The following is a 13007-nucleotide window of genomic DNA, read 5'->3' on the forward strand; positions in this document are numbered from 1 at the left end:
TATGATTCGTCTAATCTAATTAAATCACACATTTATATTTATCAAAGTTGTACATATATCGATGCAAGTTTGTTGTGTTTGGTAAGGTACATGTGTTTATGCTTTTTATAGATAGTTCTGTTTGATTTGGTTATATAAAGTATACGGGTAGAATTTCATGCACGGGTGGTTTGATAGTAGTTAAAGTCATTCGAGTCATTGCAGTCAAGTGTTCCAGAGGCTTTTTTCCAAATAAATAATTATAAAAATTATTTATTTACAGGTTGATAGTTCAAGATGGGTCGCACATATTGATGTGCTAGTCAGAGAGAGACAATTCTCACAATTCTCATTGATATAAAATGAATTACATGTACTTATTACCTGAATAAAAATGCACTTGACTTTTGCAAGTGGCTACTCCCAAGTGAGAGTTTTGTATTATATTGATAAATGTTTTATGTTCGGTTGAGGTTACGAATTAGAACATAAGTGCAATTATCCTTCGCTTGGATTAAATGTAAATAACAATACTTAAATTTGGTTATTGTTCTAAGATATACTTCCTGAATTGATTAGTTTTAAGTAATGGTTTGACTATTGTTGGTAAACTGTTCTCAGAAAAGAACACAATCAAGTTTACTAAACAAGCTTTTTAAAAACAAACAATGGAAGATAAACACAAATGATGTAGTTCTACGACGATTTGCATTAAATTTCGTTTCATTAATTATAATTGATATTCAAATAGAAAACAAAACTTTTGAGAGTTAATAAATCACTTTCCAATTGATTGTTCATGAAATTGATTTTGAAAAAAAATAATATGACAGATGTCAGCGTGATTTAAACACATGTGAATTTTGATTTGTTCAGCTTTTCATTTGGGCATCAAATACAAATACATCGTAAGTAATGTTAAGTAATAATGGAAGTGCAGTTATAAGCATTAAATCTACCCATTTATTTTTACAGGTCGTGGAGACTAAAGATGTCAATATTGAAGATGCAGAATCAGAAGAGGAACCTGTTTTAGTTACAAATGTCATAGATCTTTCCATGAGTAACCACCAACAACCAAAACAACCAATCGACATGAAGTTACCAATGCATTCGACGATAAATGATGATACTGAAATTGTTGTTTTAACGTCGTCCAAAGAATTCCCAGAGGAAATAGAAGATTGGGAAATTGAAAATGCACACAAAGATAGTCGACGACGAAGTGCTAATTTCAAAATCAGGCACTTCTCCATGTAGGTCTGCTATCATTTTTTTCAAATAATGACTAATTTAACTATGAAATAGCAATCATACTTAATTTTTCCTCCGCAGTTGCAAAGCACGTTTTCCAAATCAATGTATTCTGAATCTGAATGACACAGTCCCTATAGTATAGTGAATCGAATTTTGATGTTCTAAAACCAATGTCATAAAACCATAACAATGTAATTTAGGCTTTTCAAGCATCACCGCATGTCAAACTTTATACAATAAAAAAGCTGATTGGACACTAGTTACCATTTGTCACGCCCTCATGAATTGGCGTCCTATCAACAAACTTCAATAAGCTTTCATTAAAATTAAAACACACAAGTATAAACATTTTTTTACAAAACAAAAATGAATAAGTTTTAAACATTAATGCAATTTGTTTTTGAATTGAACATGTTATGAAGCTACGGATTCATAAACTTGATAATGGTTCATCAAAGATTGATAAAATGTTAGTCTGATTAAAATAATAAAAGTTATGTCCATAACGCGTTAAAAAACTTTTTTTTTTGTCATATTGAGATGTTTTCGTAATGTACTTGTTTTGTGTGTAATGAATTTTAGTGGTCAATTTGACTTTTAATGGGTTGGATTTTCAATATCACTCATAAATGTGTTTGTTTGTGTTTTTGATGTGTTTTTTTTTTTCAATTTATATCATAATTCTTTGATATGTTTCATTATCTTCTGAAATCTTGTTTTGAAGATGAATGATTTCACACATTTATATCAAACATTTCAAATTGTACTCTGTGTTTATAAATATAATTGAAAGTACAACATCTAACTAGAGATAAACATTGCTAGAAGAAAATGGTTCTCAGGTTGATACTGAATATGTTTGTATCCGTTATTTGGTTCTCTGAGGTAAACAATAGAAACCCCTTAAATATCTAGAACGAAAAGCGGCGAAAACTTTCAACTAAGAGCGCTGATTTTTAATCAGATCATACACATTCAATGGATTTTTTAAATGCAATGTAAAACTTGTCGTTTATTTTTGTTTTTTAAATCGAAGTACATTTTTGTTTAACCTTTAATACATTATTGCATGCACATGTAAAATGCTATCAACAAGTGGTATTCCCTGTAGATCATTTAAAACACTGCACAATATTTAATTAACATATGCATTCATACAAGAGATTTAGAATGACCGAAAACGGATAAAATTAAAAATAAAAATACTTTTCAAAATTTTAGCATTTCTTTTTTATAAGGTTTAATTTTATTTAAATTTTGATTTATATCTAAAAGTTGCGGTTTACTCAAGACTAAGAATATACTACAGCGTATAAATAAGTTTAATATACTTGGAATTCAAAAAGCGAAGCAAAAGTTTTATTTCAGTTTGTCTAAAACTTTGAAAATGCACATAGAGCAAGCCTCAAAGTGTCCTTTAATTAAAGAACGGCAGTAAAAGGACTGTTCCTTTGCTTTTGGTATTGCATGTAGGGATTTTGGATCAATACACCGTGTTCCTTCTTTTTCAGTTGATATTTATTCAGATTTGAGGAAAAAGATAAATGTAAATGAAGTGTATTCGCTTTGTTTGGTATCGAATAATTAATGTGCTATATAGATATGGGAGCAGATCAGACCATAAAATATTGATTAATTAAGCTAGTTAAACATACACATTTCCTTTCGATTCCAAGGAAAACGGACATAGAGTCTTTTATTTTAGTTGTTTTCTGCTAATCTATAAAGTCATTCGTTCCAATCAAAATTGTCTTTAGAAGAAAACAAAGTTTCGCTTGCTCGAACTTCTTTTTGTCGTCCATAGAACAAATATATATATCAAAGTTCAAGTTTTGAATAATCTCATAACTACGGGCATATATTTCATAATTTTCAAGTCGAAAGGAAAAAATATTTCGGGTTTTTTTTTCCTTCAGTGCAAGACATTTTGTACGGGCTGTCATTTTTCCGTCGTTTTTTAATTTTCTATGATTGTGAATTTAAGATTGAAGAATTCATTTATCATGTTTTTATGAAAACTTTAATTACATTTAAATTAAAAATTTTTTAATTCCTTAACTAGTTTTTTTTTTTTTTTTTTTGGTTGGTTTGTATTGCAGGTCTACAACTCATTCACATATATCCTAAATATCTTGATCATATATAGAGAAAGAGAATTGCATCCGAGATCGCATTAAGGATGTATTCTTCTGACGTTTCAGTCTCGTTGAAATCTCGTTCTGAAATTATTTCCAAAATATGATACAAGTGGAAAATATCAATGAATTTAAAAAATGTTATAATCAAACTTAACTCTGTGAAAAAATTGTGTATTTACCAAAAGTAGTTTTTGAGTAATAAAATTTTCAAATTTTATAACCAATCAAGTCAGTCTCATTAGCCAAAATGTTGAGAAAATGGGCGAGGGGTACAAGAAATGATTTTGCAAGATATATGTACATCAAAAATTGATGAAAAATGGGAAAATCATCAAAATTGGGTACTTTCAAATGGCTGTAGCAAAAAAAGAAGTGCACCACCATATGATTTTTTCTTCACCAATTATTTTTTTTTACAGTCATATAAACCCAAAAAATCAGGTTAAGAAAAAATGTTTAATTCTAGAAATTTTTCGCTCCTCAGAGGTGTACATCCTTAAGTAATGGACTAATTTTATCAATGTTTACTGACCACCTTTATTTATCAGTGTGCATTCCCTTTCGAAAATACTAAATGGAATATGAAATACATTCACAAAAAAGTCTGTCTGACGTGAAATTATTACGTTATTATATCTCACGACTTCATTTATATACATAGTGCACTAATTTTTTATAATACTTTTACGAAATATTTTTTATCCTGCAATCAGCCAACTATTGGACAAATAACAGGTACTCAAATAAATTTTTGCTTTATTTGTACTTGTACTTGTACAAATAAAGTCTTCTGCAACATCGCAGAGCAAGCGGTAATGTGAATATTTCTGTTTGCGTGACAGTCCATTTAGGGTCCTCTTCGCAGTCTGCGTTTAAACTATGTCGATTTCTGTCAAAATTCAAAGACAACTTTTTGGACTTAAACAACTAAAGCTTCAAGTGTCTGATGTAAATTGAGGATAAAAACAATATATGTACATTGATGGAAATATAAAATGTATTTGAACTCGCTATGAAACAGGAGAAAAGCTCGGAGAGCCTTGCTTTTCGTCCTGTTTCTAAATCTCGTGTAAAAAAAAATTATGTTTTGCGACAATGTACTATATTTTATACGTATTTTTGTTTTCGAAGAAAGACCTATATTACAATATATTGAGAATTCTCCTGATTGAATCATATTTTGTGAGGCTTGTAGTTGACATGTCGCTGAATGATTATACATCATTTTATGAAGGCGTGTCAAACTGTCACTTGTATCCACCCGACTGTTCTATCGGACGAAGATTGACATACGGTGATGCTTGAAACAATGTAATTTATAGAATGACATTGTCATAGTTTTAGGACACTGTTATATCAATGTCAAGAGTAATACACTTTATTGTCAAAGTTGTGGACTACTAATTCAAAATAATGTCAAACGCCAGAATAGATATAAATTTCAAATTCAAAGGGGATTGTCCCCTTTTCCTCGAATGTGACCTACCAAATTAGACTTAATACCAGATTTGTACTTACATTAGCAACACGACTGGTGCCACATGTGGAGCAGGATCTGCTTGCCCTTCCGGAGCACCTGAGATCACCCCCAGTTTTGGTGGGGTTCGAGTTGCTCAGTCTTTAGTTTTCTATGTTGTGTGTTGTGTTCTGTTGTTTGTCTGCTGGTCTTTTTCTTTTTTAAGCCATGGCGTTGTCAGTTTATTTTCTACTTATGATTTTTAATGTACGTTTGGTATCTTTCGCCTCTCTTTTAAGAAAACCTATCTCTTTGCATGATGTCCATGATTTCAAAAGCATTTGACTCCTTTAACATCGATCTAAAGGGACTTGATTACATGAAAACAGTCAAATAGATGAAAACACATAACGTATAATAAAAATTCTTAGCTACAATTTAAGAGATATATATTTGATTTAAATCTCAAACCTAGTATCTTTGATGTGTTTTGACAACCACTGCGTGAATGTCACTGCAGATTGACCTTTCGTCCCCAGCTAATCACTTATCTCGTAGTCAGAACTCATTGCTGGCATGAAATATCATTGAAAAAGTTGTGTTCTGTATGTGTACAGTTCATAAAACTTCAAAATAATTTGAAACACTAATAAATGCATTGCCTTGGCTAGATTGGCAGATTTGTTTGAGATTTTTTACTTGCAATGCTCTTCAACTAGTAATGATTTGATCTTCAATTAGTTTTGAAATTTCATATTCATGTTTTATGTTTGCAGATTTACAGGTGTAACAAAGAAAAATGTTGAAAAGGATATGATTGGCGTTTGTATGCTGATACAAAAAGCTTTGAACAACGAACGGCAAGTTGAGTTTTTTGCAGTAGTAAAAACACTATCCCGTGACGAATATGCCATTGTTATAGAATGTGCATTACAAAGAAAGGGAAAAAAGAGAAAGAAACATTGGGAGAGAAAGCAGTACGAGATTCAAGAAGTCGAGGGTATTTGTCATACAGTCAAGGTCAATCAGTGGTTCAGGGTAAGTATTTGTCCAGATTTACATGCAAGTTTGACTGGTTAATTCAGTAGATTTTTATGCTGACTTAGTTTTGACTATTGGTGCTAAGAACGTTAAAATCATGTTATTTGTAACAGACAACAAAATATGAATCAGTGAAGCAGCAAATCAAATGTTTGCGTTTACTAGAAATAAGCGATAGCTTTATGCCAGTATCTAGTTTCTTCCTTCTTATTATTGCTTATAAAAAATGACTAAAACCTCTTGTTTTGAGTTTCGTCATGGCGTTAAGTTATTGTCAATGGAGAGAGCCAGAGTAAGCATCAACCTACTTTCGGCAGAACAACTGGCAATCCTTGTCAATTGCATTTAAAGTCGTACACACTTCGTTTCTTTGTCAGTTTTCAGTGTAGACAAACGACTTAGACCGCTCGGCCACCTAGTCCCCCTGGATGAGTTCTTGTCTACCAAAATATACCAACGATAATGTGATTTGTAGGTTTTACGATAATTTAGTTTAGTTTAAGAAGTTGAGAAAATATTGCATCGTTTTGTTTTAATGAGACCGATTGTTTCATTTCACTTGTTTTCTGAAAAAGGTTAAGTTTGATGGCAATATAAAAAGAATAGGAACAGACCAATCAGACACACAGAAGCTCATGTTCCATCCAAATCGAGATAATTACCACATTTTCAGCACTGAGTTGGTAGACAAAAGTAATCCTCCGATTGGTCGAATCAAGATTGAACTTATAGAAGAGACTGCACAAGAACCAATCAGACTAGTAGAAAGTGAAAATTGTTTCAAAAATAAAGAAACGTTGATACCAAGAGATCCAATCACGACATATATGAATCTGACATCTCTTCCAATTCACCTTCGTCCACCACCTGCTGCCGGCGAGTATAAATTTATCTATATAAAAATAAGGAGATGTGGTATAATTGCCAATGAGACAACTATCCACCAAAGTTCAAATGAAGTGGATTTAAGCAATTATAGGCAAAAGTACTGCCATAAAAACCCATACCGTATAGTCGGCTATAAAAGCCCCGACATGAAAAATATGAAACAATTCAATTGAGAAAACTAACTGCCTAATTTATAACAAAACAATTTGCGAAAAAATATGACAGACATGATATACTACTGTGCTGTCCGCCACCTGCTGCCGGTGAGTATAAATGTATTTAGGATGCTACTTTGCTTTCATTATTATCATTAAATAGTTTTTAAATGTCGAATCTAAAAATAAGACCATACATCCATACATTTCACAAACAATATGATAACATAAATATATCCCTCTTATTTCTAATCAATTGTTACAAATATCTTAATGGGGGGAATTAAAGACACGACCAACAACATGTCTCTTAATTCCTGCTATTTGTTGATTGATTGTCGAACGAGTCATATTTTAGGTGTGAAATATGCATGCAGTTTTAAATATAAAACTTTTTGTTTTACAGTTGAGGTAAAATTAAACAAAAAATTATATTTCTTAAACTCATTAGGTCACCAAATAAGTTAGAATGGCGTCGCCGTCTTAGCTTTCGGGGTTTGATTGCAATATATAGTTTGCACGCGGAAAAAACCCGAAAAGAATGTTTACCACGTCCTCTGTATCCATAATTAACATATTTATAAAATATCAGATTTATTATTTCTGATAAAAGAATACAGGAATGTGGTTTTGCATGTGAAAAAATTCAATATTTTTCTTAGCATAATGAGTAGCAATTAAAAGCACATACTGTTCTCTTTACTCGACGTAATGTAAATACATTTTCGGGTTACAGAATTTATAAGGTAAATTCGGTTACTTTGTAGCATAATGAAAATCATTGTATACTTCTTTTACAAACAGAAATAAAATGTTTAAATTAAAAAATGTAAATACGAAAATGTACATGAGAGAACAACCAATTATAACAACAAGGATTTGAAAAATCTTAATTAATGAATTAAAACATAAAAACACAAAACAAACGAGAAACAATACGTAAACAAATTGTAATTACGAAAATTGTACATGAGATAACAACTAAATATAACTACAAGGATTTGAAAGAATAGAAACATAAACAAACAAATTTCGATTAACAACAAAAACAACATTGTCAACTTTTGCTAATCTAGTTTTATCTTATTTCTTTTAATAGATGTGGACGATCTGGTAATAACTGGTCATCAACCGACTGATTCTGAATGTAAGCTTCAATACAATTATATCTGTATTTTCATAAAAATCAATATATAAAAGATGATTATTGTTACAATTACTTAGAACAAAATGCACCTTTTAAACACTGTGGTCACGATCAGGTTTTGGTGGGTTTTGTGTTGCTCATTTTTAGCTCACCTTGGCCCGAAGGGCCCATGTGAGCTTATGCCTTCACTTGGCGTCCGTCGTCTGTCGTCGTATGTCGTCTTCGTCGTCGTAAACTATTTCAAGAATATTCTCTGAAACTACTGGGCCAAATACCTTCAAACTTTAACTGAATGTTCTTTTAGGGTATCTAGTTTATAAACTGTATCCTAAGTTTTGATCCATCAACAAACATGGCCGCCATGGCTAAAAATAGAACATAGGGGTCAAATGCAGTTTTTGGCATTAATCTCAAAAACTAAAGCATTTAGAGCAAATCTGACATGGGGTAAAAATGCTCTGTAGGTCAAGATCTATCAACCCGGAAATTTTCAGACGAACCAAACAATCCATTGTTGGGTTGCTTTCACTAAATTGGTAATTTTAATGAAATTTTGCAGATTTTGGTTATTATCTTGAATATTATTAAAGATAAAGATAAACTGTTCAGCAAAGTAAGATCTACAAAAAAGTGTATATGACCAAAATTGTTAATTGACCCCTTAAGGAGTTATTGCCCTTTAAAGACAATTTTACACAATTTGGCCATCGTGTTTGCTAATATTTAAAAATATTCTCCTCTGAAACTACTGGGCCTAATACTTCTAAACTTTAACTGAATGTTCTTTAGGGTAACTGGTTTATAAATTGTATCCGAAGTTTTGATCCATTAACAAACATGGCCGCCATGGTTAAAAATAGAACATAAGGGTCAAATGCAGTTTTTGGCTTTTAGTCAAGATCTATCTGCTATGAAAGACCAATTGGACCACCCATAGTAGGGCTAAGGTCCGAAATAGTTTATTTTTATGAAATTTTACTGTTTTTGGTTATTATCTTTAATATTGTAATAGATAGAGAGAAAGTGTAAATATCAAGATGGCCGCCATGGCTAAAAATAGAACATAAGGGACAAAAGCTGTTTTTGGCTTATATCTCAAAAACTACAGCAGTTAGAGCAAAGGTGAAAGGGAGTTTAAGTGATAAATGGGTCATGATCTATCTGTTATGAAATTTTCCGACAAGTTCGACAACCCATTGTTGTGTTACTATTGGAAATAGTTTATTTTTTATTGAATTTTACTGTTTAAGGTTATTTTCTTTAATATCTATATTACTAAATGAATAGAGTTGAAATTGGGTGTCGCGTTTTCTTCTTTCACATAAAATCCACGAATATTGTGTTATACCACAAAGGGGTAATGACCAGCGTAGTTTATTATGTGTTCATTTCAAGAATTTTTGGGGGGTATTTGTGGGTTAAAATCGGAAAAAGGCCAGTTCGCATCGACCGTCCTTCACGACGTTCGGCTCTGAAATTTACGTGCCGTCATCATTTCCGTCATTGCACGTCTGCCTTCACAAGGATATTTCTGTCGCTCGATTAGGACCAGAGAGCCCCCATAGATAGAACGGGCGAATGCGTAGTAATAAACGAACTCTTATACTTGAAGGTAAATATGTTTTACTTTCACTTTGTTTATTTTACCATTGGGTTGCTCCTGGTCCCCTATAGATTCTACTTATAGAAATAACTTTGGGTTACCTGTGGTCCCCTATGGTAGATATAACTTTGGGTTACCCATTGTCCCGTATAGCAGACATAACATAAAGCAACCTGTTGTCCCCTATATCGTTTAATTAAAGAAATAACATTTGGTTACCCCTGGTCCCCTTTGGCATTTACTGATTGAAATAACTTTGGGTTACCCCTGGTCCCCTATAGATTCTACTTATAGAAATAACTTTGGATTACCCGTGGTCCCCTATAGTAGATATGACTTTGGGTTACCCCTTGTTATAATAGATAGAGATAAAGTATAAATGGCAATGAATGTTCAGCTATGTAAGATCTACAAATAAGTCAACATGATCAAAATAGTCAATTGACCCCTTAAGGAGTTATTGCCTTTAAAAGTTTGTTTTTTTTTACATTTTTTGTGAAAGTCTAATTACTTTTCAAAAATCTTCTTGTCTGAAACAACTGGGCCAAATACTTAAAAACTTTAATCGAATGTTCCTTAGGGTATCGAGTTTATAGATTGTATTCAGGGATTTGATCCATTCAAAAACATGGCGGCAGTTTCTAAAAATAGAACATAGGGGTCAAATGAAGTTTTTTGCTTTCATCTCAAAAACTAAAGCAGTAAGAGCAAAACTGACATAGATGAAAGTGTTAAACAGGTTTAGATCTACCTATCATGTAATCGTTATACCAATAGGACACCTCATTGTTGGGTTAATGTCCAAAAATAGTTAATTTTTAGGAAATTTTACTGTTGTGGGTTATGTATCATCTTTAATATTATTATAGAAAGATAGAAAGTGTAAATGACAAAATTGTTCTGCAAAGTAAGATCTACAAATAAGTCAAATGCCTGAAACTGAAATTACAGTTAAGTGATATCAGGCTCTCTAAGGTTAACTTTGTCTGAAGGAGTTAGAACCTAATTAGTCTGAAGGAGTTAGAACCTAAGTTTTGAAATACATGTATATTTACAAATTCAAACTACAAAAGTAAACTTTCATAATTGTTTGGTTGTTTTTTTTTTGTCTTTGTTTTTTTTTTGCATATTTGAAACATGCTACATGGTGGAGAAAAACACAGTAAGTCTTCAAAAGGGGTAGCGCTAGACAATAACTATTAACAAAATAGAAAGAATCATGTAGACAGAAAGTCTTTCGATGAATATAAGAATATGTTGGAGCAAGAATGATAATAATAACAATAAGAACAATGATGATTATGATAATATCATTTTCAGTTTTTAAAAAAAGTCCGGTTATTTAAAAAAAAGATAAAAATGCCAAATACGTTGAATTAGAAAATATACTTTAACACGAATATTGTTCCGAAGACTGTATTTGTATATGAGATGTTTGTTTTTATAGGTACAATTAAAGTACTTAAGATAAATTCATTAATGCAACTGGCGAAGAAACTTAACATGGACGAGGCCCACCAATTAGCTATACAGCTAAAGGTGTCCCCTTCAGAAGTAGCAAATCTTGCTAGTGAGCTACCTAAGACAGATGACTTCTTGGATGCAGTATTCTGGAAGTGGAGGGGGAGGCGTCCTTACGAAAGTCAGGTTAACTTTCTGGTTGCAGCCTTAGAAAGAAGTGGAAAAGAGATTGAAGCTGAGGAAGTCAGAACTGCTCACAAAGAGGCCAGGGAAATATGTTTTAGCTGGTAAAGAAGGAGTATTCCTTGAAGACATGATTTTATTCGTTCGACTTTTATTCTCACTGTGCATGTGTTACACCAAATAATGATACTAGTTTATTGATAATTAATAAAAACAACTAGTCGAGTTACAGCAGGTTCACAGTTTATTTTGGGGTGCATCCATCTTACACATATCAATTTCATTTTATTATCCTAAACCATGTCATATGAATTTACTATGTGGTTTGTTGTCAGCTAGTCTCACAGATCAATTTGATATCAAAATGGCTTCAAAATATTAACGAAAAATACCTGAAATAAAATTTGCGTTTTTGACTCCAACGAAAATTAAAAACTATAACGGACAATTGCCTGTGTACCTGCCTGTTATTGGTAAAAACCGATGAACAAAGAGTACTTGCCGATTGTTAAATTATTGACATGATGTATTATATTAACTTTTAAACTTCATGCTTTTATTCAATTAAATATATATATAACACATTCTCATTTTTATGATTTGTGTCAAAGTTATTTCACGAGGTTCTTGAAAATATGTATATGAAATAAATATAAGCTCAAAAAACATTTTTTCTCTGTTCTAATCTTTGACAGGGAGAATTTGAGCAACTCCACAAGCTTTAATAAATGACTATTCTAATTGCAGAATCGTCAATTGCATTTTAAAATGAGCTAAAACGATTCTTGGCGATAAAAATATGAATTTATAGTATCATCAGTTTTAAAATTGATCATCAATAAAATATGTCGCTTTTGGTGAAGCAACATCATTTGTTGATTTTGTTTACAACAACAGATTTGTAGCTAATATTACTTTCGATGCCTTTGTATGCTGTTAAATTATGCAAGATGCAGGGGATGTCATTTTGTTTGAACGAAGACGAAGAGAGGCCAATTAAAACCATAGTTTGAGGAAAAGTCAACAAAATAACGGTGGTTATCGTTGTTTAATGTAACATTGTTCGTCACGAAAATTATATCATATTACTTTTTTGACTACTGGTCAAAATGGATAGAATAGATAATAGACTTGATAATAAAAAAGGGTATAACTATAAACTATAGCGTAGGGAAAATGTCAGTCGATTAAACTATCTTAATATAAAAATTGTCAACAGAAAAAGAAAACATTTTTAATCAAAAGACATGTTTAAGGATTGTAATTGTTATTTATTTATTTATCTTCGTTTGAATTTCAAACCTTTTCGATCGTGAAACAATTTTGAAATAATAATAGCAACACATTTTTGTTTCTGTAGATCACTGCATTTTTCATTTTTTTCAATGTCTTATTTATTTGCTTTATGATTTAATTATTATGAGGACTTCCCCAACTGTTGATGACTTATTCAAAATAATGATTGTGTAATATTTTCACGGATTCTTAGACACCATTGATAATGACAGGAGTTGAACTACATCTTGTGTTTTATGTTTTTAAAAAAAGAAATGTGTTTCAAGTCTTCCTTCAAAATTTACATGCTTCATTGATATCAATGATATGACTAAAAATGACAATGTTATCTTGAAATAAAATTGTTATAAATACTTTCTACAGAACTCTATTATACTAATAAACTTTTTGGAGCACCAACTAT

The 13007-nt window shown here is 31.5% G+C and overlaps 1 protein-coding gene across 13 annotated transcripts in view; it reads left to right on the forward strand.

The window, feature by feature from the left end:
- Positions 1-11892, forward strand: part of LOC127730521 (uncharacterized) — a 107631-nt gene extending 95739 nt beyond the window's left edge. For all 13 annotated transcript variants that reach the window (XM_052238951.1, XM_052238948.1, XM_052238943.1 and 10 more), the window contains exons 10-14: positions 955-1235; positions 5607-5868; positions 6447-6747; positions 8014-8061; positions 11112-11892. In XM_052238951.1, coding sequence (XP_052094911.1) covers positions 955-1235; positions 5607-5868; positions 6447-6747; positions 8014-8061; positions 11112-11416 — 1197 coding nt within the window. In that variant the 3' untranslated portion in view covers positions 11417-11892. The remainder of the gene's footprint in view (positions 1-954; positions 1236-5606; positions 5869-6446; positions 6748-8013; positions 8062-11111) is intronic.
- Positions 11893-13007: the final 1115 nt, after the last annotated feature.

This window comes from Mytilus californianus, unplaced genomic scaffold (genome assembly GCF_021869535.1).
Source record: "Mytilus californianus isolate M0D057914Y unplaced genomic scaffold, xbMytCali1.0.p SCAF_2, whole genome shotgun sequence".
NCBI classification, from domain to species: domain Eukaryota; kingdom Metazoa; phylum Mollusca; class Bivalvia; order Mytilida; family Mytilidae; genus Mytilus; species Mytilus californianus.